This window comes from Accipiter gentilis, chromosome 12, assembly GCF_929443795.1.
Source record: "Accipiter gentilis chromosome 12, bAccGen1.1, whole genome shotgun sequence".
In the NCBI taxonomy this organism is placed as follows: Eukaryota; Metazoa; Chordata; class Aves; order Accipitriformes; family Accipitridae; genus Astur; species Astur gentilis.
In genome coordinates, this window is record NC_064891.1 from 35,086,786 (window position 1) to 35,109,277 (window position 22,492).

Below are 22,492 nucleotides of genomic sequence, written 5' to 3' on the forward strand. Positions count from 1 at the left end.
GGTTTACACGGTGCACTCGTCCCTTTGTCAGTAAAGCCTTGTAAGTATCAGGTGTCCCTGGAAAACGGTAAGCTCTTGGAAGCATGGGATAACTAGTGGAATGGGAAGCAGCTAAACACTTCCCAAACATTGTACAAAGCAAACCCCTTTGCTATTTGCAGTCTGCATTCTGCAGTGTAACTCAATAGGGTGTTTTTCCCCCTTAAGTTTTGCGATATTGCATGCTGCTTTGCTGAAGCATGATCTCTTGGAGCTCAGAGCAAAGGCATCCCTAGCTCAGTGAATGTAAAGAACAAGTTGTCAAGCGACGGATAATATTATCCACACAGTGTTAGTTTCTTCTTTAAAAGGTGTCTTTGCTTCATTCTTGTTAATTGGCATACGTGTATGAGTTTGCAGATGTTGCTTCCGAAGCTGATGCTGGAGTGGTGCATATCTGCTCCTAATCCCTGATGACATCTGAAGATGGGAGTATAATCTTGTAATACATGGAACGTAAAGTCACTTGAAACATTAGTGGTATTTTACTATCAGACTGTAATATTACGCCATTTAACTATATACATGGTAAATGAGAAAATAAGTGCAGCATAGCCAAACTGTTGCAGATAGAAGGATTTTGAATTGACAGTGTTTAATGTATTGTGAATATAAATTTTGTTCTTAATATCCATCTGGAGTGGGAAACCACACAGAATAATCTCTGGACTGAGCTTGTATGTAGAGCAAACACGAATGTATAATAATTAGTGTGCTTTCAAAATTTTTTTCTGTAAACGTGAAGGGGGAAGGTAGTGAATTTAAAAGAGTTTTGTAGGGGCAGCGTGGAGTGGACGTGGAACCTCTCCTGTGGGCTTTTGGTGGGACAGTGCCGTCAGGCTCTTTGTTAGTGATGGGAAGCTGCAAGACAAGACATGAAGGTTATGGCAGAGTTATTTGCTTACGGATGTTTCTGCTTTTATGAATGGAAATATAATGCTAGATCTGTTCTGCTGCCACCTAATGAAAGATAAAACATTGATCCAGCTGCCTGGGAAATCTTCCAGTTTAGAGATTCATAATGGTTGGAAAAGAAAGGTGGCAGACCTATGGGTTTAGAAGCAGTTGCTTTCGAAATACAAATGTAGTATAGTACTGTATACATACAAAATTGTCCTTTAATTTATTTGTAAACAAGGCTACCCATCAGAATGTGAGTACACAGGCTTTATGTTGTAAGGACATTTCAGGTTTATACGCACAAATCTGGAAAGTATAAGATCCTTAAGCTATTCCAAGCTATTCCAGGAAAATACTAATTGGATTAACCATATGCAACATTGTGGTTTTTCAGTAGGAATTTTGGGATCTGACCATAATAAATTAAATCTCAATGTTAACTCTTAATTTTGAGTGTCTTCTCTTCCTCCCACTGCTTTTACCTGCTGATTTTAAGCTTCTTTTTTGGAACCACTTTAATTGCTTGGCAAGGTTGGGTCTGAGGGCTTTTTAGCTTTCCTTTTTTATGTTTTTTCGTTGTTTTTTTGTCTGGATATGTTTCTGCATCTGTTGTCCAGTATGAAAAGAGTAGGCTCCTGTGTGCAGAGTGCCTGGAATATCCATTGAGTATCGATTCTCAAGTCCAGTTCAGAATTTTGCAAGTCATGGGATTGTAGGGCTCTGCACTTCTTATTTCTCTCCTCTTCATTGGTTTGCTCTCTGCTTTTCAGACTTGTGACATATATTCATGGGCATAGACCTACTTGGAGAAAGCTCTCTAACCTCCTTGGTTTCTCTATAATGGCCTCAATGTATTTTCCTGTTCACACGTCTGCATAACAAACAAACAACAAAAGAAGGAAATAAAAAAAAATCTTGTTTCTTTGTGCTTTAGTGAAAGAGCAAAAGTTAAATCCATTTAAAAATCTTTCAGCCTTGTTCAACTTCAGTTTTTGCAGTTGGAGCAAATGGGGGTGGGTGATAATTGGTAGAGCTGTACAGTTATATAACTAAAAGCTTTTCTGCTGGAAGTTAGGAGAGCAGATTGCTTGGCCATCAATATGCGACACGTGTTCTTAATCTTCCCACAGTGTCCATGCAGAGGAGTACAGTCAAGCAGTGTATATTGGTTTGGTAGATCAACGTGTTCAAATAAAAATGCTATCAAAAAATTTCGTTTGGGGTACTTTTTTTTTAAAGAAAGAGGGGTGGTGTTATACCACTTGAGGATTTAAATAATATTTATTTTGCATAATTAATGATATATTATTCTTAGATAGAAATTATAACTGGTGGTGTCTTTCAACATGAATGTTGTCCTCTAAAACTCTTGGGGAGGGGGAATCAACTAGGAAAAAGAGATTATACAGTGTAACACAGTGGTGATAAGAGTACTATATGCTATTTTATGTGGAAAATGCCCTGTTACTATCACAGAAGGATGCTCAGCTGGCCAGCGCTCATGAATTGTGTCACCAATTTCACATAAATATTCGTGAAAGCAGTGACTGGGACATCAGTGGTTTTTTTTCTTTGCCCGAGTAGGGGTTGTTTGGTTGGTTTTGATTTGGGTGGGGATTTGGGGGTTGGGGTTTTTTTAGTTTTTTGATAGAATGACAATATTATATTGAGCCTATTGTTAGTGTATACTTTCAGAGAAAAGTGATGCAAGTAAAAAATACAATGTGACACTGGACTGAGATGAAAGACAATAACATATGAACACCGTTTGCACTGCAAATTTGTTGGATTTGGCATTACAGCTGTTCTATGTAGTCCTTTTATATCTATGCGGAGACGTGACTTCAGCTTCTCCACGGCATGCGATAAATGTGAGGTTTGTTTATCTCTGATAGAACAAGACCTCTGTATCAACTTCCAGATAAAAGCTCAAATGAGAGCACTGCTTGAATACAAAAGCTTGAACCGTGACATCAGAGAGAGCATCTGAAGTTTTCTGAATTTAGTGTTAGCAGTAAATAAGAAGCTGTGCTGCTGTTGCAAGATAAGGTCTATCTTGGGCCCTTGGTTTATTCAGTTTCTCCATAATCATCCTTCCAGTTTGCAAATCAGATTTTTTTTTTTTTTTTTTTTTTTTTTTTTTTTTTTTTTCCTTTTTGGTCATTGAAGGGAGAACCAGTCTAAACTGACCTCAGTAACAGTCAATGCCGTTAACATTTTCTTTAAGGATCATTGCCAGTACAGGTCTGGGCTTGGCCCCAAACTGCGGGGTTCTCCCCTTCCCTTAGCTAGAGCAAACAAGGCAAAAGGAAGCGGGTTTTGGCACAGCACTGTTAGTTAAGCTTCCACAGGGGCCTCCAAAAGCGTTGCCTGCCTTCCTGCAGATGCTTAAAATCACCCACCATGGAGTTTGCAATTTCACAAGATAGCTGAGCCGATCTCCTAACTCTAGGGCACAAAAAGAGGCATCCCTACTTCGCCACGGCTGCACATCACTTGTGCTCTCTGTCGTGTTTATTGGGAGCTGCTCTTTTAGAAGCCACTTGTTAGATTGACTTCATTGCAATGAAGTGAAATGAATCATAATTACACGAGGTTAAATAGAGTGGTAGAGGTTAAAGCATGAAAAATCAGTGTCCTCTCATGTAAGACATGCTTTGGGAAAGCAAGCAGGCCATTTTTCTGTACGAAACCAGAAGTCAGAAATTTGTCAGTTTAACCAGGGGCAGACACAGGACAGGCATGCTTTGCATGTTGTGGAAAGCCTGCTGGTGTTTGTCTGGATTTAAGACTAGGAGAAATAGAAGAGTGATGTCGAAAGAAAGAATAACCTTGCCTGAACATGTTCTCTTTTTCAGGATGACTTTGGTTTGTCTTACTACTATTGCCAGTATTATGTGCTCTGCTGGGCAGTAGGAGGAATGGACAGATACCTATGAAAATAATTATAGGTCAAATTTGCCACATGGCTCTCCTTTAATTAATTGGTAGCCTTCTGCACACGCATGTAGGGATGCACATCATAAAAAAACAGCTTCTGCTGAGCAGCTGCCAGCTCTCACTAGTTGTTTAACTAGAGGATGAGGCACAAAATTGTCATAACAGTGACTTCAGAATGCATGTGCCTAAGATGATCTTCGCATGGTGAATCTGAAAATTGCTCTTTTTCTCTTTCAGTTTGTGGAGACATTCATGGTCAGTTCTTTGACTTGATGAAACTGTTTGAAGTGGGAGGCTCTCCTGCCAACACACGGTATCTCTTCCTGGGGGACTACGTGGACAGAGGGTACTTCAGCATTGAAGTAAGTTTCTTATTTCTATTTTTGGCTGCAAAACTGCTTGCAGCCAAGTGTGTGTATTTAGCATTGTAATTTAACCCGTTTGGGAATACTGAAGCTTTTTGAAGAAACCACTTTTGAGCAAAAGAAGACCACATTAATGTCACTGTTGGTGTTTTCATAGAGCTTGCTTGGTATCCAGGAAAATCCCACCATATCTGTGCTGGAAAGCTGATGGAGAATGGACATTGGTGCTAACTAGTGGCCATCCAAATATAGCACAGAAGGCAGTCTGCTCTGCAGCTTTCGCAAGCTAAATAGGATGAAGAGAAATGAGCTATTAGAAAAGAGCCATAGCAGAAAAACTAAAAGAACAACTCATAGTTTAGTTCGACTTTTAGGTTTGTCTGATCTGAGTCTCTTGGATGCAAAAATTTTGAAAATGCAAAGACTAGATAGGGAGTAAATGGGACAAAAAGCCAGCAGATAACATGCTGTGCTGGAGAGAATGAATGAGTTCTGTTTAGATATGGCATGCAGGAGTGTGTGAGTCCTGGCTTTTGACGCAGCGCTTGAATCCACAGAGAAGCGATACACACGTGCTGGGTTGAAGGTGCTGAGACCTGGTGCAGACTCCAGTATCAAGTTGTAGAATGTGGAGGTCAAATGACAGCATCTTTAGCTGGCTTGTGAAGGAAACGGTGTCCTGTCCAACCTGCCCACCTTTGACTAGAAGCGAGTCAAATACCAAGCACAAATCCTTTGTTCCAGTGCTCATAAAACAAACTGGCTTTTTCCTTCCGCTCTCTGTTGCTGCTTGGTTATGCAAACTGACAGATGAGGTGCCCAATTATCAAATAAAACCTAATCTGGATTTGGTCATCCAGGTCGTAGTTGATCTAGTCACTGAATGGTCGGTCAGAAACCCTTGCAGCAGCTTTTGAGCAAGAGCTTGACTCCTTTCTCTGAAACGTTTAGTCTTTAACACCCTCTGAGTCAAGGGAGAATACCTCGTGTGTCTGTGACTAGATAAGATGGCAGCGTGGGAGAACGCATATACTGCCGCTTCATTCTTCATACCACAACTCTAGTACACTGTAGCCATGTTGATATAAAAATATGTAATCCCAAACAGCTGAGTTATTTATAATGTTTCTGTAAAATCGATCATCTTGCCAGTTTTATATTTATAGTATGAAGAGAAGTTTCTTTAAAATAAAATTCTCTAAAACTACTTTTGCTTTGTTAGTTCACTTCAAAACTTAATTTAAAATGTTAACAGGATCTTTGGGAGGTGGCACATTTTACAAATAGAAATATGCTGTTCCAAGTGCAAATGCTCTAAGAACTTAAGAATTGCAAGGTTCTTTCACCCACCTTCCAAAAATCAATATAGTTAGGATTTAGTGTCATACTGAAGTCAGCACTTTGATCATTATTTTGTTGAGCCACATGTGCCTGCTTCCTCCCTTCTCTGCTCCACGGTGAGCTGTGACCTAAATCATCACTGTGTGGATTACCATGCTGGGTCACTTGGCGAAGGTCGGGAGCGTGGGCGGTGGCTTCACAGGCTTCAACTGTTGTGCAGCTCAATCTTGAACCGCCGTTTTTCAGTTGTGATAACCTAGTTTGTATCTCCTGTAGACTTTGACCAAGCCAAGCTGTATCTGGAAGAGGAGAGTTTTGTCTTCATTTCTATATGTGTTTTTAATATAAGAAATAGAACAAGTGGATTTGCCTCAGCTTTCAAACGCTTGTCTGACAGTTTGCCAAACTCTTCTCCAGGGCTATTACTGATTAAAGGCAATAGCAGGCCATATAACACAAAGCAAAATAGCTTATGGGTGGGGAATAAGCCCCTTAAAATTACTCATTTAGCAACCTGCACATACGTATTTAGCAAATTATATTCTGAATTTAGTTTTTCCATTCTGGAACACTACTTTTTTCACTGGAAGCAGCACTGGCTTCTGCTAGCGCCAAGGAAATATCTGAGCTGTCGCTTATATTATTCCTTTCTGTATGCAAGGTTCTCAAATTACTACTTTTTTGGACACATAACTGATTCTCCCCACCTGTCACCTTGATTAAAGAATGCCTTTGAAAGGAAAGGCAGGTTTCTGTTTCATAAGTGTATTTGGATGAAGAGCTATGCATTCAAGCACGACCTCAGCACAGTAAGTAGTGACAAGGAAAGGAAAATGGGGAAGAACGCAACTTGGCAAGTTAAGAGGCAGATGCTTTTGGTGGAGAAGGGGCCCTGAGCACGTCTGGCAGGCACCAGCCCTTGCCAGTACTTTGTGCTGGAGAAGTCGAGGTGGTCAACAGTCCTAGCCTGATCTCAATGCATATTTCTACCACGTCAGTCACACTGTGATCTTTACTCCATCGGTCTTTTGGCTCCTCTTTCTGCTATGTAGACATGAGACTATGGCAGTTCTGGGGTCTTTCCAAAAGAATTAACTAGCTGGTCCAAGGTACTAATCACGAGTAATATAATTTTTTTAAAAAAATCCATTCGATTGCTGTGTGATATCTAGCGTAAAAGTGACACCATTGAGCCTAGACTTAGATGAGTTCTGGTAGTGGGCGAGATAATCCTTGTCTGTGGGCTGCAAAGCATTTGGGATTCTTCTGGATGAAAGGTACTATAGAATGTAAGCTATTATCATTAAGAACAGAGGAAGAAATTGCATAAGGTAGGTGGAAGGCATTTGATAATACAGAGGGAAAGAGAAAAGCATTCGTATAAAGCACTCAGCAGAAATGACAGTCCGTGCCCCTTGGAGCTTTTGATCTTGGGGCTCAATCCTTCACGTGTGTGCTCCATTTTTACCAGAGTTAGCTCCACTGTTTGAAGGGTGGTGGGGTGGATGCGTGTCTTTAAAATTAGTTCTAAGCAAGGTGTCACAGGATAAGAGACTAATAAAGGAATTACAACGGGTAAAACAAAAAACGTCAAAATTGTAGATAGGACGAGACGAGATTTTTCGGCACAGATCAAATCTTTATCCTGTAGCTGCACTCTCTTTTCCATTTGATCTTTTGGCAGACCCTGAGCATTTCTTCACTTAGAATAACAAATTTCTGCAAGTTGCAATATCTGATAACGGTGCACTTGTTTCCTCAGCTCCATAACTGATAACATTTCCCTGTTGTGCTTGTGTACTGTTCCAGGGTTTTGACTCCAGAGTAGAAACCCCTCAGTTCTTGCTTTCAAACAAGTTTTATGGTCATGGAGAAAAGAAACCCAAATGGTAAAAACAGAGGGCTATTTTTAAATCCAAAGAATAGTTAGAGCATAAGTGCTTCTGCAGGAACAGGCTGTAAGGAAGAATGACTAATCTCTACCTGAGACTGAAAACTCTCTTTTGAAAGGCAGACATAAATGCCATGTGGTGTAGGGGGGAGTATACATATAGACTGCTTCTCATCACAGTCTTGGAAAAATTACAATCAGTGTAAATACTGACTATAATGAATTAATAATATTATGTAAATGAACTGTTGGAATTGTTCTCCTGCTCAATCCCACATAAAAACATACAAGCTTAAATGTCAGTTGAATATCATAAGGTACATACTAATCATTTTTGACAGAACAGATAGTTTAGATATGGAGAATTAAAACAACATTCAAAATGAACAAAACTGGAGTTGTGTTTTAAGGTTCAAAACATTTGTACATCTTCATTTCCTGGACGCAAAGACTGGAATTCCAGAAGGAAAAACTGGTTTTGTGGCATTTCTAGCAAAAACAAAGTGAGGTGTTTAGAGTGAGTCTGGAATTTGACCATCGGACCTTGCATCAATTAAAAAAGCATCTGGCACTTGAGATGCTTCTGAACTCAGTGAACTGTTTGAAATTATTAACTGGTCTCTCCCAAGAAAAGAATTACACATAAATAAATCTGTGTTTGTAAACTGTGGGTGAAGTGAATGCTGGTGAAGCCATGTGTTTGTTATCTCTCAAGTCTCCGTGCACTTTCTAGGACTTTATTGGAAGAATAAATACCTTTCGGTTTCCTCCATTGGTCTAGTGTGTTAATGATTCCCAATAAACAGCTTGATTTAAAATAGTTTTGGCTCGTCAGGAATAGTTTACTGGTGAAGTCAACTGGTTTTTTCACTTCTCTCAGAGCAAAGAAAATCCTCATACCTTAATTATCCTAAATTTCTTTGCCCTTTTCTTTTGTTACTATGTAACAGTAGCAAATGTGGTTCTCTGAGCAAAAACTTGCATCTTGTAAGATCCCATTTTTGCTGGGCAGTGCTCCTCAGAGCTGTGAATATTCAGTAGTTCAGAAAATTCAGATTATTTTTGTATATATTATATTCCCAGACTGGAACATCTCTTTGTGTCAGGGCCATCCTTGCAGCTTGCCTGCTCCTGTCCCTGCTCTTCCCAGAGTGAGTCCCCAACATGCCAAGAACCCTTTTTGGCTGCAGGGAGAGAACATGGGACGGTGCCCTGGAGGTCGCTCGTGCCATTTCCCCTGCACTGCTTCCACCTCTCTGAGGGACCCATCTCCAGAGAAAAAAGCTGGGGCCAAGAAACGAGGTCCGAAGAGGAGAGCTAGAAACCAGCACTTGGATACCTCTTTAGAAAGTATTAGCTATAAGAATTAGAGGAACATTTAAGAAAAAGAAATTTCTAGTCACTTTTCGGTTGAGAAAGAGGTCCTTCCTTTTAGAGACGTTTTGAGGTCCTTCCGAGGGCTGAAATGGGAGTAATGTGGTCTAAACACTAGAAAAGAGTATATGGTAAGTAGCAACATTTTGCAGGTGATCACTCTAAATAAAATCATCTGGGAGACTAGCTAGAAGAGAGTCTTGCAATAATTCAAGTCTAGAGGTGCTGAAGTACTGTGCAGGTGTCAAAACAAGATCCCAAAGCTGCTTGGGAATATTCAACAGACTAAAAAACAAAACCCAGAAGCTGAATGATCAGAATGAGATTCTTAAACATTTTCGAAACAGCTGAGACCCTGACCACGAGGAATGGATTCACTGTTACTCCACGAGAAGTCTATTTCCACAGCAGTAGCCTTTTTAGTTTTTAAATGTGCAACCTGTACGTACATGAGCACTGGTTTTAGAAACACAAAACCCAGGTAAAATAAGAGCATATTCACAAAAATGTTGTGGCAAAGACTCTAAGTTGTCACTGATGATCTGGTTGATGCAAGTAGCGCTACCTTGTTGTCCCTGTTCTGCAGCAGAGCCTTAAGAGAAGAGATCATCTTTTATGCCCTAAAAGTTGGGGAAAAAAAGAATGGAATCCTGGTTGTAGTGAAGACAATACAATTTTTTCTTTATTTTCAGTAGTGTTCAGAGTTTTCTTCCCTGGTGCTCAAGGAATGGTAGTTTAGAAATGGCAATAACTTGCATTTCTTGTGAGTATTTTGGCTACAGATGAAATGTATTTTTGCCTCTGAAATAAAGCCCTAATAAATAGCGATACCAGTAGTGTGAATGAAGTTACGTGTGTAAAAAGGTACATGGTTTCCATTGGGATAGTTATTGCGTTTTAGAAAGCTGTACCTGTACTAGGTACTATGATGGTATAATTATTAAAGTGATGCAGTTTTTATATTTAGGTAAGGTGTGTGTTATTTACAGAGTGACGGAGCTATGCCAGTATACTGTTCCACAGTTCACAGAGCATCAGTAGAGACCTTAGCAACGCGTGGCTCAAGTGATCCTTTTGAGTATGAATTACCTTGCGTTTATTCACACTTAATTTCGCCTGCTGGGGGAGTGCCCGATGCCATCAGTCATTTGGAGGGAGGGTGAGTTCATCTTTTGTTACCCGTACAAAGCCAGACCGCTAAGAGCGAGCTGCATCTCCTTCTTCCTGGCATGATCAGCGCAAGAGCACCCAGAAGCGGGCGCGCTGTGTTTCAGGTGGTGCTGTGGTTGCAGTCTGGTGGCAGCTGCAGCAGTTCTTCATGGTTCCTTGTTTTGAGCACAGACCTTGGGATGCCTGCAAGAGGTCTGGGGCTTTTGGTTTTCCTTTTCGGGAGGTGCCGAGATGTCGCATTGTGCAAAGACTCAAATTCAGCACGTAACGATAGAGTTAAATCCCAACTCCATTTTGAAAATATGTGCCTTTGGCTTACACAGCACTTAATTGCACAGACCTTTTTCTTTCCTGATGCTGAGGCTGCCAGAGCCTCAGCAGGAAAACAGCTTGACTACAGGAGCTGGGAGCTGGGCAGATTACCTCTTTGTTATAAATTTCACATATCTTCTATTTCAACAGCCGAATGACACTAAGCAAGTGAGCAGGGGTGCAGTTTGAGGGCTGGCATTTAAGAGATGTAGCCCCCCCCCCCCCCTTTTTTTTTTTTTTCATAGTATGAATGAAATGAGACAGGCCAAAAATACCTTAGAGATGTCCAGATCGCAAGGTCACTGCTGCACATTTTACATAGAGTTGCAGCAGAGCTGATGTATAGTATGTTCTTGATGAAAAATTTGGAGGGGAAAAAAAGAGAATTTAAAATTTTGCTATTAGGAAGCAGTATTACCAAATAATTGAAGATTGTAAGCTCAGAGTTTCAGCAAGGGCAAATTATTATAAATATTTTGACTTCAGTAAGAATTACAATATGCAAAGTGGAGTTAAAAAACAAAATAGAACCAGAATGTTTGCTCATGATATGTTGTTTGGACATAAGTTTTTTATATGTAAATAACCGTGTAAGTTGAAAAGCTATGAAAAACTGTCACCCTCATATTTGCTGTCTAACTTGCATGGGAAAAAAAATCTGCTAATTAGTTCTTGTTTACTATTATGATATTGCATCACTGGACTATTGAAGAGAAAAGGGAGAAAATTAAAGAAATTATCTGAACAAAATAAGCCTTTAATATGGTACCACTGAAAACAACACAAAATGTGAATGGTGGGCTTCCAGTACTTGAATAGTGGCAGGGAGACAGAACTTCCTGGACTGCATTGATTCTCTGTATCTTCTTGGTCTGGTTCTCATGAGTGCTTCAAAGGAAGCATAGAAAAAAAGAAAAAATAAATCTATAATAAGCAATTCTAAAGAGTTCTACCCATAAGCAAGTTCCAAATGCCAAAAAGATAAAACTTCCAGCTTTCCTCATTGTCCCTGCTTCCCAAATCTGGATGATATTTTAAGTACTTAGTGCTCATTTCAATCTTGCCAAGGCTTTATGAAAATGAAAAACTTAGTTATAAGGGAAATGTAAACCACTCCTCTTTTTCTTTTCTTTTTTTTTTTTTTTTTTTAATAAAACACTTCATCTAAGCACTAATCATTGTGATTTTCTAAATTATAAGGTGCTTTGGCAGGATTAGATGCTCCAAGGTAACTTAGATACAACTTTAAAAGCTGGAACTTTTCTTGCATGGATGGAGGTGTCACTTTAAACTTCTTGTCTCCCAACATTTTCATCAAATTTTTGCATTAGCCAGTAAGTTCAAAGAAGTGGAAGGTTCCGGGAATTTTTGGAGGAATGAAGAAGTAAGTCATCATCAAAGAGACAGAGAATTGCGCTGGTGATGTGGAGAAGCGCAGGCTTCCTTCCCCATTGAAGTGAAAACCTCAAACCCAAAGCTTCTCACTCTGCGCAAACTCCAGCAAACCTTCCCCGGGCGTACCATCTGTGGTTGTTTTGGGCCACAGCAGATAGTTCCTGTGACCTAATACCATCGCTTCATGATGGATTACATCAGCGTGATCTACCCAGCGTTCTGCCGCCTCTTCTCGCTTCCTGCAGTGGCAATAGCGCCTGGGAGGTGGAAGAGGTGGTGAGAGCTGGGAGGCCTTCCGTGTGTTTCCAAGGAGAATTAATTTTGCAAGTCCCGGAGGATGCTGCCTGTACCTTCTGCTCTTTCTACCTGGCTCTAGACCCTCTGAGTAGAAGAACAGAAATTAAGGAGTGCAGGCAGAGCATCCAGATGTTGACGTGTTGATAAATTCAAGACAAAGAGGAGTAGTAGAAAACCCCTGCTGCTATGTAATTATCTATGGATAGAGTGAGGTTTAGCACAAACATAAAAATGTTGCGTCCTTTTTTGGTTTTCGTTTTGTTTTTCTTTTTTTCTGAGATGAGGACTGTGTAGCAAATGAGGCAGGAGAAATCAAAATGTTGAGACATGATTAACGTAATTATTCTGTTTATCGAGACGTTCTGAATTGTAGAAGGGAATCATACTGGCATTACATTGACAAAAATGCTGATTTTGCTCTAAGCAGAACCTGGTTAGGAGTACATTCCAAATTTCCACTCTATTGATTATTAAGGTAAATAATAAAACCTTTCATTCCATGTGCAACAGTTCTGCATTTCATGGATATTTAAGGAAGGGTTGGAGGGGAAGCTGTGCAGGCAGTTTTCTAGCTCGTGGGTTTTGCGAGCCTGTTGTGGTCTGTACAGCGTTCTTGCAGACAGTGAGCTCGTCTCCTGGGATGAACAGGTCTTACTTCCATTGGCTTCCTTGGAGCTGTGAGTTTGTCAGCCAGGTACCTGAGCAGGGTCACCCTGCACGAAGGATAAGTCTCCCATGAAGTTTGCAAGTTTACTCATTTGTCAAGAGTCTCGTAATGCTTTGGCATCCTTGCTGTGTCAGGTTTGTTTTCAAAACAATTATTTTAACCGGATGGTTTCAAGAGGTCTGAGCAGAGATCAACTTCTCTGAGTCTTCTGGTTTTTACCTTTAAAAACATGTCTAGAAGAAATGCCATCTCAAATAGAAATCTTCCGGAAACATAAAAGGTTTTATAGAAGCTTTGTAGTAACTTTATTTAATCCAAGAGCCTTGTGGATTTTTTTTCTCGGTTGTTTGTACAGAACAATGCGAAGTGAAAAAAGAACAAGCCTTCATGTAAAAACTGTGTAATACTGGAAGCTGAGGTATTTCCTGAAGTTAAATTGTTCTAGAGCAACTTTTCCTTAAGCCGGGAAATGCAGGTCTTCCGGTGAAATTGTTTCCATGGCAGGTTTCTGCCTAACCTGCCCGGTGGAGAGCGCACGCTTCATGGGAGAGACGCTCAGCGATTACTTCTGGTAGTGGGGGCCGCTGACGGCAACGCACGGCTCAACGGGGAGACACCGCTGAGCAGAAGTGTAAAACTTTATCGGAATACACCGATCCTAGTTTCAGCCAGTCCGGGCTGAAGTGCAGAGAAATGTTTGCATGTAAAGGCTGAAGAGTGAAGTTCACCTGTTGAAAAGAAATGTTTCACACAGAATACTTCTTCTGCTAGTTTTTTTGGTGGAGGGGAACATAAGTGGTCGAATTACGTCATTAATTATGAATTATGCTTTTCTTTCTTGTTTCTCATTCGCAGTGTGTGCTGTACTTGTGGGCCTTGAAAATCCTTTACCCCAAAACACTGTTTTTACTTCGTGGGAATCATGAATGTAGACATTTAACAGAGTACTTCACATTTAAGCAAGAATGTAAGTCTGCCTTAACCTTTCTCCTCTCAACTCCTTTTTCAACCACTTAATTTGTTATTTTGTGAGTATTTGATACTGGTTTACCATCAGTAATTTTAAACGTGCTTTTCCTGTTAACTATCATTCATTTTAAATTGTAATCGCTCTTCCCCGAGAGGGCGTTCGTCTTGCAGGGGCTGGAGCGGGTGTCTCAGCGGTGCGGAAAGGAGGGGGTTAGCCCCCCGCAGCGGGTAGTGACTGACCACCCGTGCAAACACGAGGCTGTCCTCACTTGGTGCCGCGGGTATTGAGGCACTTCAGCTTGCCAGCCTGGCCTGGGAAGCAGCCCGGGGCTACCGCAGGGCCGTCTGGGCTTGGATGCTCGCGGCGAGCCGGTGCCACCGCTGCTTTTTGCAGCGGCTGTGGGTCTGTGGCCACGCAGCGGCCCGGCGGTGGAAACCTGCTGGCACGCCAGCACCTCTGCAACGGGTCCCCGATCGCTGGTGGAGTGGGTGGCATCCCACCGGGTCTCGTCGGCAGCAGGAGAAAAATGCAAGGAATTTGTATCTGGGGTTTTTTTCCTCCTTTAACTATAGCATTTTCACATTGACCCTGTAAGCAGGCTTAAACTTTTTGGTATGCTCTTCTTACAGGAATTCCTTTCTGTGTTGCCAGAAAGGATACAGTGACACATAAAAGCTCATTAGATGTAGACCTTCACCTGCACAATGAAGCTTTTTTTTTTTTCTGTTGCACCGTAAGCTGAAGCTATTGTCAGAAGTCTGTGTTCCCTTTTTAGCACTGGGGACACAGGAAATGTTAATTGGCTCAAAGGCTTCATGGTTTACGGAGTTTAACGTGCGTATTGGTAAATTAACATTTCAGCTTTGTTGTACCACCTCGTTCATTTCATAATGACATTTCTGTAGATAATTCGTTATAAGGGACCAGGCTAAACTTCTGATTACTTCGTAGAGAGTATATTGAGTGATAATCCAGTAGATGATAACCATTCGGCAGACTTTTTAAGGCTTGTTGCATAGATTTCACGGCAGACTATAATGGTTTATTAAATTGTTTATTTACAGTTTTTTAGAAAAATATAATAAACTTAGAACTCTTATTAGTTTCACCTCAGAATATGAAGAGTTTTTCCAGCAGTGAATAACAATAATCCTAAAGAATTTTTTGCTTGAGGCAAGCTTTGGTACAGTCGTCAATGCAAAAGAGAGCAGTGAGAGCAAGATTGAGATATTTCTTTTTTCCTCTTAAATGTCGATGGCACTTTCTGATACCATCTTAATCTTTAAAAGGTAAAATCAAATATTCAGAACGCGTATATGATGCCTGCATGGATGCCTTTGACTGCCTTCCCTTGGCTGCTCTGATGAACCAACAATTCCTGTGTGTACACGGTGGCTTGTCTCCAGAGATCAACACTTTAGATGACATCAGAAAGGTAAGGCTGAATAGTGCTCAGGTCTAATAAGGGAACAGTTAATTGCCAGCAGCTAAAACTTGAATCCTTTCTCACTGTCGTTCATTTGTGTAAGATGCTTGTGTGTCATTTTGATGTTCATGTTGACATTATCACCTTTTAAAGGTCTTTTTAAATAGAACATAAAAGGAATTGCTGCAATTAGTCATATTTTACTGAGGTGAGGAAATCACCGGCATCCAGTAAAACAAAGGATTTAGCATCTTTGTGTTAAAAAAAAAAAAGGTATTAGTTATATAAGTATTTAGGAGCTAATGAATAACAGAGCATTAATTTCTTTTAAGTATTACTTACTAGCACAATGTAAACGCACCATCTGATGATTCCTTGTGCTGCCTTAGGCATTCTGCGCTTTCTTGGAGAAGAGATACAAATAGCTCTAGAAAAAACTCACAATTCTTAAAACATACAATAAAAAAGTATGGTATGATTGCAATGAATATAGTCAAAACAACATTATTATTTTAAGAAGAGTCAAGAGCTTCATTCTCTATATGTCTGGCCACATTTTCAATAGTACTGCCCTTGAGTGCCTAGCAAGTTGTCCAAGCCAGTCTTAGTAAGTTGATGCTTGTGTGGTACTCTTGTACTCCGAGAAGTTTCTTATATATCTCCTGAAAGTTCGGAGAACAATGTCAAACAGTTTCCTCATGTAATCCACTGTCGTTGCATGTTATCAAGGATTAATTTTTTTTCAAGTGTTTTGTAAAAGAGATCTCAGATGATATTTCTAAAAGCAGGTATTTCAACCATTCATTCTCAGTGTTTCCAGCAGAAAATATTTCCTTATTTCTTGCTTGCAGTTTGATACTTGCAAACATGGATATATACTTCTCAGCTTTAAAGGTATTAAAAGATAAATTATATTCTGAGGTTAATTTGTAGCTTACTAAGAGCTTAATATGGTTTTTAAAAAAAAAGAAAACAAAAAAACTTGAGCCAGTAATTACATGTTTTGGTTTAAAAGCAATTAGATTAAGATATTAACTGCAGTTTTAAAAATTACTGAATGTAGTTTTGTTTCTGAGGTAAAGGTTCACTGTCTCATTAAGCAAAAATATTCTCTGCCTAAAAACTGGCTGGCTTTGCAACAATGTAATGGCAGAGTAAAGCTGTTTAGCTTTCAGATTCTAGATTAGGGTCATTTACATCTTCAATTCTCCACTCCCCAACCCCCCTCAGCAGGTTTATTAATCTTTGGCAATCAGCAGGAATTGGGTTTGCATATTCATGAATTGTTATTTAATTTAAATGAATTATACTTACAAAAACATCAATTGGTAGAGGGCTGAAATAAGTTGGAAGTGTAGGTATGCTATGAATATTTCATGACAAGGACACAAAGGTAAAATTGCAGAGGTCTCTTATTAAAACTTTTTAACTGAGTGTTGAAAACACATAAAACCAATTCTTTCTCTTTGAAACAGTTTGGGGGGGGGGGGATAAACAGTATGTTAGGTATGCTACTTGATCTTTCTGGTCAGAGTGGAGAATGCTTTGGACTGCAAGCCTGACTCACACACCCATCTTAACAAGGAGTGTTTTTTATATTAAAGAGTTCTTGCAGAGGAATACTGATTTTTAATATTTCTCTATTGTGCTGCACTTTGTCTTATTTGCAGTATAATTCTATATCATTTGAATTTTTTTAATTCCCATAGGCAGAAAGAAGAGGTTTTAGCTGCTTAATTGGGGTTAAGTTTATGAGAGCAGCAAGAATGTCATGACAGGATGCTGTAATGCAGAGACATTGTCTTGGTATTTAAATACATTTTTTCGTGAAAATGTGTTTAAATCAAAATGGGAACTTGCTTTGAAATAACTGTTATATTTTTTTCTTGAGGTGCCTCACTCACATAAATCGAGTGCCATGATGTTTGAAAAATCATGAAATACAGAAATACCATCTTCTCTCTTGTCCACTGAAATGCTTGCAAAAAAAACAGTAGAAAAGGAAAAGAAAAATACGCACAAAAATTCACAAAGAATGGGAATCCACTGTGTCTCTTAATTTTCAGTTCTATCTGTTCCTTCTCCTCTTTGTCAATATTAGCAAGGAGTGTTTTACCGTTATTCAAAATCCATTGCTTTAAAGCTGAGAGCAGCCCCAAACTAAAAAATAGATTGCTTTGGGTCTTCGTTTGCCAACCCATGGAATGAAAAATAGTACCTTTGCTTCAGTGTTTCTGTGATACATAGTTGAAAGAAGTTAGTATTTCTTTGTCTCCTATTTTTCTTAGTTAGATCGATTCAAGGAACCACCTGCATATGGACCTATGTGTGACATCCTGTGGTCAGACCCATTGGAGGACTTTGGAAATGAGAAGACTCAGGAACACTTTACTCACAACACAGTCAGGGGGTGCTCGTACTTCTACAGGTGAATATTACTACCTCGAATGGGTTTCTCTGCGTAAACTTGTTCTGGTTTTGCAGTAAAAATATGTGCTTGAAGTTTGTGACACTACTTAGATAATTGGGTCTTTTTTTCCTGCCCGCTTGCCTTGTTCTTGGGTAAATTCATGTTTGGTTTATTTGGATCTTGCTTTCACCCACAATTGGGAAACCCTAAAATGACTTAATTTTATTCACCAAGGCCTGTGTATTTTGCTTATTTCTGGTTTTGTAAGTTAGGGAATGAATGTGTCACTTTTAGAAAGGGGTAGGTAACTACATTTCTAGTTTGAAAATTAGAACTTAATTTTGAATGAAAGATGCCAGCATTGGAAAGCTCACTACCTATTGCTCTGCAGGGTAAGTAAAACTTGTGATTTCCCACACACAGTTACTTTTTTTCTCTCAGTTTTATCAAACTTTTGTTTATGGCTGGGAATAGCTCTTCCCAAGAAATTCAGGATTTGAACGGCATTGGTGAAATGGGACTTGCTGAGAGCTGAAATGTAGGCAAGTGCCTGTAACATTCTTGCAGAAACACGTATGGACTTAAACGCAAAGGCATCAAGTTGTAATTCACCTTTGAAATTATTTCTTTCTATTGATGTTTGTTAGTAAAATGTAACTGTGAGAATATTCCTGAAAAAAGTAATAGTAATGGGGATAGAAGGACATCTAAAGTAATTCTTTGTGTTAGTTTGTGACGAAGCGAACTTTCTTCTCTGTTTCTTTCCTGCTTAGTCGTAATTGTCCTTTAAGCAGGGCGGGGGTTGTGTCTCTCTCTGTGTGAAGAGTCACAAGACTGTCTCTCCTGGACATTAAAGGAGTGGATTTCCTTGGGTGCCGGGGAATGTCCCACTGTCCCCGCTTTGGCAATGCACAGGGAGAGCAAAGCAAGCAATGAACGTTTCCCTTTTCCCAGTTCTGCCCAGGTGCTGACTTCTGCCTTTCCCGGTTTCCAGTGGTAGGCGGCTTGGTTTGTAGACCAAGTCCTGAGGACACCAGGCAGCAGACACCCTGTTAGGTGTCCTTGAGCTGGTGATGAAGAACCTCTCAAGCACTACTTCTGTTCTCTCTTCATCAAAGGATGGACCTGTGCTACCTCACGAACAGTGGTGGTGATCGCATTGTACCCACCTCTGACAGTGTGGGGATTTTGAGGGATTTTGGCTTGCCTGGGTGTTTTTTTTTCATTGCAGTAGTTAAGAACAACTTACAAGGACACCAGAGTAACAAAACTGCCAAGGGAGGAGGTTAAATGACAAAATGAGCAACGTATCCAGTGAAATCGTAATTAAAAAATCAGGTTTTGTTCAGGAGAAATGTGAAGATGCTATTGAAATATTAAGAGGTTGTTGAACCTTTTGAAGGGAGCAGTTCTGCTTCAGCCCATGCTAGTGACACGCAAGTCTAAGTTTTCCCAACAAGCTCAGCAGAAGTGAGGAATCCAGCTCTTTTAGTTATCTTAGAAAATCTCACCGTGAATGTAGCTGGCCCGTAGCTCTTTAGTAACATGCTGAAAGTAAATCAATGGCTTCCACCAGCAGCCAGGAGACAGAGCTGCTAGAATCAACCTCCTTGTTGGTAACGTTAGCAGGAAGGTAAGGGATGGTTTGACTTTTAGAAATTACTTTTCCTAGTCCTTTCTTCGACCCGTAATTGCTGCACCATGGGGATGGGCTGAGAACAAAGCGGTTTGCACGCCAGCCTGGGCTGCCAGCACGCACCTTTTGTGGGCAAGTCCTACCGCCGCCTTCAGATCAATAACGTCTGGAAGGTGCTTGATAAATGTGTTTGGTCTCATTATGAAAGAAGGTGTCAAACTGTTGCAAATAATTGATCTGTGCAGAAATGGGCTTATGAGACTGAGGTCTGAAATCATTCCTCTTCCTCTCAGCAGCACCAAACGCTGGAGCGTGCCTGGGATGCCCAGGCACTGCAAACAGTGAGTAATAGCAGTTTCCCCTCACGCACCTCTCTTACAAAAGCGAAAAGCCTTGCAGACATGCCTCGTGCTTAGATACGGGGCTTATTATATACTGGAACAACTGTTAGATTTTAGGCGTTTTTTTCCAGAGCTGTGTTTCTTACAATTACCATGAAATTTCCCTGAAATATATATCAGTTTCCTTCTGAAAATATATCATATCTAGTCTGTGTCCTGACTCATGTTCAGAGAAGTACATATTTCAGGAAAAGAGGAAATATTTGGAAGATACCTAATTTTCAGGTCATGCGTGAGGGACATGAAACTGCTTAATGACATGAGCAGAGGACAAGCTTGGAGTCACGGTATCTGAGATTATATAAAGGCAAGCATTACTTGCTTCTTGAAAGAAGTGCCTAGTTGTTCTGGAATATCACTAATTGCTTGCCTAATGATAATCCCTGGCAAAAAAAAAGTATCCATTGGTGTGTAATGTCTAATTTTGCTTGCCGTTTTTAGTTACTTCCTGAGAAAAGGAGCGAATTTCTCTAAACAGCCAGCTCAGCTTATAAAGGAAGCACTGAATTATGCAGTCCTCCTTCAAGAATGTCTGTTGATAGGATGGATTTTGTTTATTCTTCAGTGAATAAAACTTCTTAGTTTCTTCAGTCATTTCCAGAAAGGAAAGTTAAAAGATAGCAGTGGGCATTTTAAAGGAAGGTCAGGAAGATTTCAGGCACTCACATGAGCCAGGGAAATGATTTCTAGGTGATTAAGATCTCTTAATCAATTGCAGGAAATAACTGTAATAAATAACTTTCATTTTATCAGACATACTCATTATAATGGCAACTTTCAAGTGACTTTTCTCTGATTTAAAGTTATTTTCTATAACAAAATGCTATGAGGAAAATAAGAGTAACGTGGCTTTCTGACTGTGTACATGCAACATACACAGCTCAGTAGTACATGAAATCTTCTCCATTCAGCCAAAACTCATTTGTGAAATGCTGAGACATGAGAAAGTATAAATGTTGAACACATGAGAAAATATAAAGACTGTAGCTTATAGTAGTCTAACAAGCTTCTCACTGCATTTCTTAGGCGATCACTCACAGCCTATTAAATTTCAAACTGTTCAAGTTTTTCTTCAAGAAATTTCCTTTTGTGTAAGGGTTCTTGAAACTGTTCTGGCTAGCACTGTAAAATGTCCGATCTTGAAACCACAGGCCTAACCTATCGTTTAGAGATGTAAAGAATAGTCTTCTTAATTTTCAAGAGTGCTAAGAGTCAACGCTTAATGCACACATTTTGCATCCAGCAGCATTTCACAGTGTGGATTGTCAAAATTTATGGACCCTTGGAAATAGCAATAGCACAATGCCACAGTGAAAAGTAACTGTGAAATTTAAGTCATTCTTGGAAATTTATTAAAGTTCTCTGTACCTTAAAGTGAACAAAGAGCAGTAGTGATGAGATTTCATTTCCCCTTTCTCAAATTTAAGGTTATATGTCCTTTGCAGTCATGGTAATGTTTGATGCAATTTCATTAAAAAGTAGAAATAATTAATGGAGTGCTAGTTGTGTAAATTATTTTTCCAATTATGAGTTAAGTGAAGCTTTTCTTTCATTCTTACCCAAAATAATGTCGTATTAAGGGAATGTTATGAACAAGAGGGAATTAAGTTGTCCCTGAGTGACATTTCCCCCTCCTTTCCCCCCCCATTTTTTCAGCTGATCCACCTGGTAAAGAAGTTTTCCTCTTTGTTTATCAGATTATCTAGTTTTGCCTTGAATTTATTTAGTGAATATTTATTTGCACTTAGCTGGCTGTACTGACCTTGCCAATGACCCATTGCACTTGTTTCATGGACTAGTGGTATAGTAACTCTCAGGCATTTCTGTAAGACACGTATCTGACTTGGCAAGATACGCTGCTACTTACCATCCTGAGAATGGCTTCTTTCAGTGATCGGAAAGCTTGAAGAAGTCAGCTGGACTATTTTTCTCTCTGAAAATAATATTAACTTACAGAGTGACAGCCACTAAGTGGGTCTAGGCAACTGTTGAGGCGTGGGGAAAACTCTCTCCTTTCTAAGCCACGCTAGGATGGGGAATGTCATCATTCCCATAAGATTTACTGGGTGGATGAAGAATTAAAATCTTTCATCGCATTCGGACAAAGTTACTATGAGCGTGCATGGTCTTAACTGCGAAAAATTGCGATTGGCTCCACGCCCAGCTTGCGTCATTCCCTTTGTGTCAAAGCTCTGGTAAAGAACGTCAGGAGTTTGGTTGCACCACTGAGTTAATTAGCAGTGTCTTATCCTATTTAAAGTATATCAAGGGCTTCCTATCAGAGGTGAGCACATGTGCAAGCATAACACTCTCTTTCTGGGATCGTTTATGTGTCCAAGGCTTGGTTAATTACTGACTGTTAACAAGGGCATGAGAGTGGCATGAGCCTGGCCAAAGTCAATGGATGGCCTCAGAAGTAGAGCAGATACTCAGAAGTCTTCTGCAGGCGTGGTGCTCCAGCCTCTTGGGTTTAATGAGTTTAATATCAGTTTAGTGAGTTTAATATCAGTTCTTAAGGAATGTTGAGCTTTGTAAAGCTGTTTGGCTGTTGACTACGTTGTTATATTTTTCAAAAGCAACAAAAACCCAAAGGCAGAAGTGGTTAGCAGTGGCAAGACTGGCTAGCGTTGCAGACTCCTCTAAGAACTTTATTTGCCAGCCTTGGATAGCAGTGAAATGGTTTGGCCTTACACATGCTCTGGGGTAGAATAATAATGTCGGCCCTGCCAGCACATCATTTCGGTGGTTTACTTTACACGCGTGTTAAGTTTGTGAGTATGCGAGGACTAGGGAAATGTCTGCTAAAAGCTTTTGAAGACTGTAGCATGTTTCACCTCGGGGCGTGAGGCACAGTTGTATGAATGGGTTGGGGGTTTTTTGCAGTAGCAGCATTTTAAACAGCTTCTTTTGCCCACTTTTCCACTCCTCCTTCTCCCAGCCCAGAAGCTTTTTCTGCCC

General features: G+C 40.0%; 1 protein-coding gene across 2 annotated transcripts in view; it reads left to right on the forward strand.

Annotated features, from left to right (window-relative positions):
- The window catches only part of PPP3CA (protein phosphatase 3 catalytic subunit alpha), a 200,470-nt gene that overhangs the window by 138,472 nt on the left and 39,506 nt on the right, over window positions 1-22,492 (forward strand). For both annotated transcript variants that reach the window (XM_049814903.1, XM_049814904.1), the window contains exons 3-6: window positions 4,117-4,241; window positions 13,547-13,658; window positions 14,951-15,096; window positions 17,376-17,515. In XM_049814903.1, the coding sequence (XP_049670860.1) occupies window positions 4,117-4,241; window positions 13,547-13,658; window positions 14,951-15,096; window positions 17,376-17,515 (523 nt within the window). The remainder of the gene's footprint in view (window positions 1-4,116; window positions 4,242-13,546; window positions 13,659-14,950; window positions 15,097-17,375; window positions 17,516-22,492) is intronic.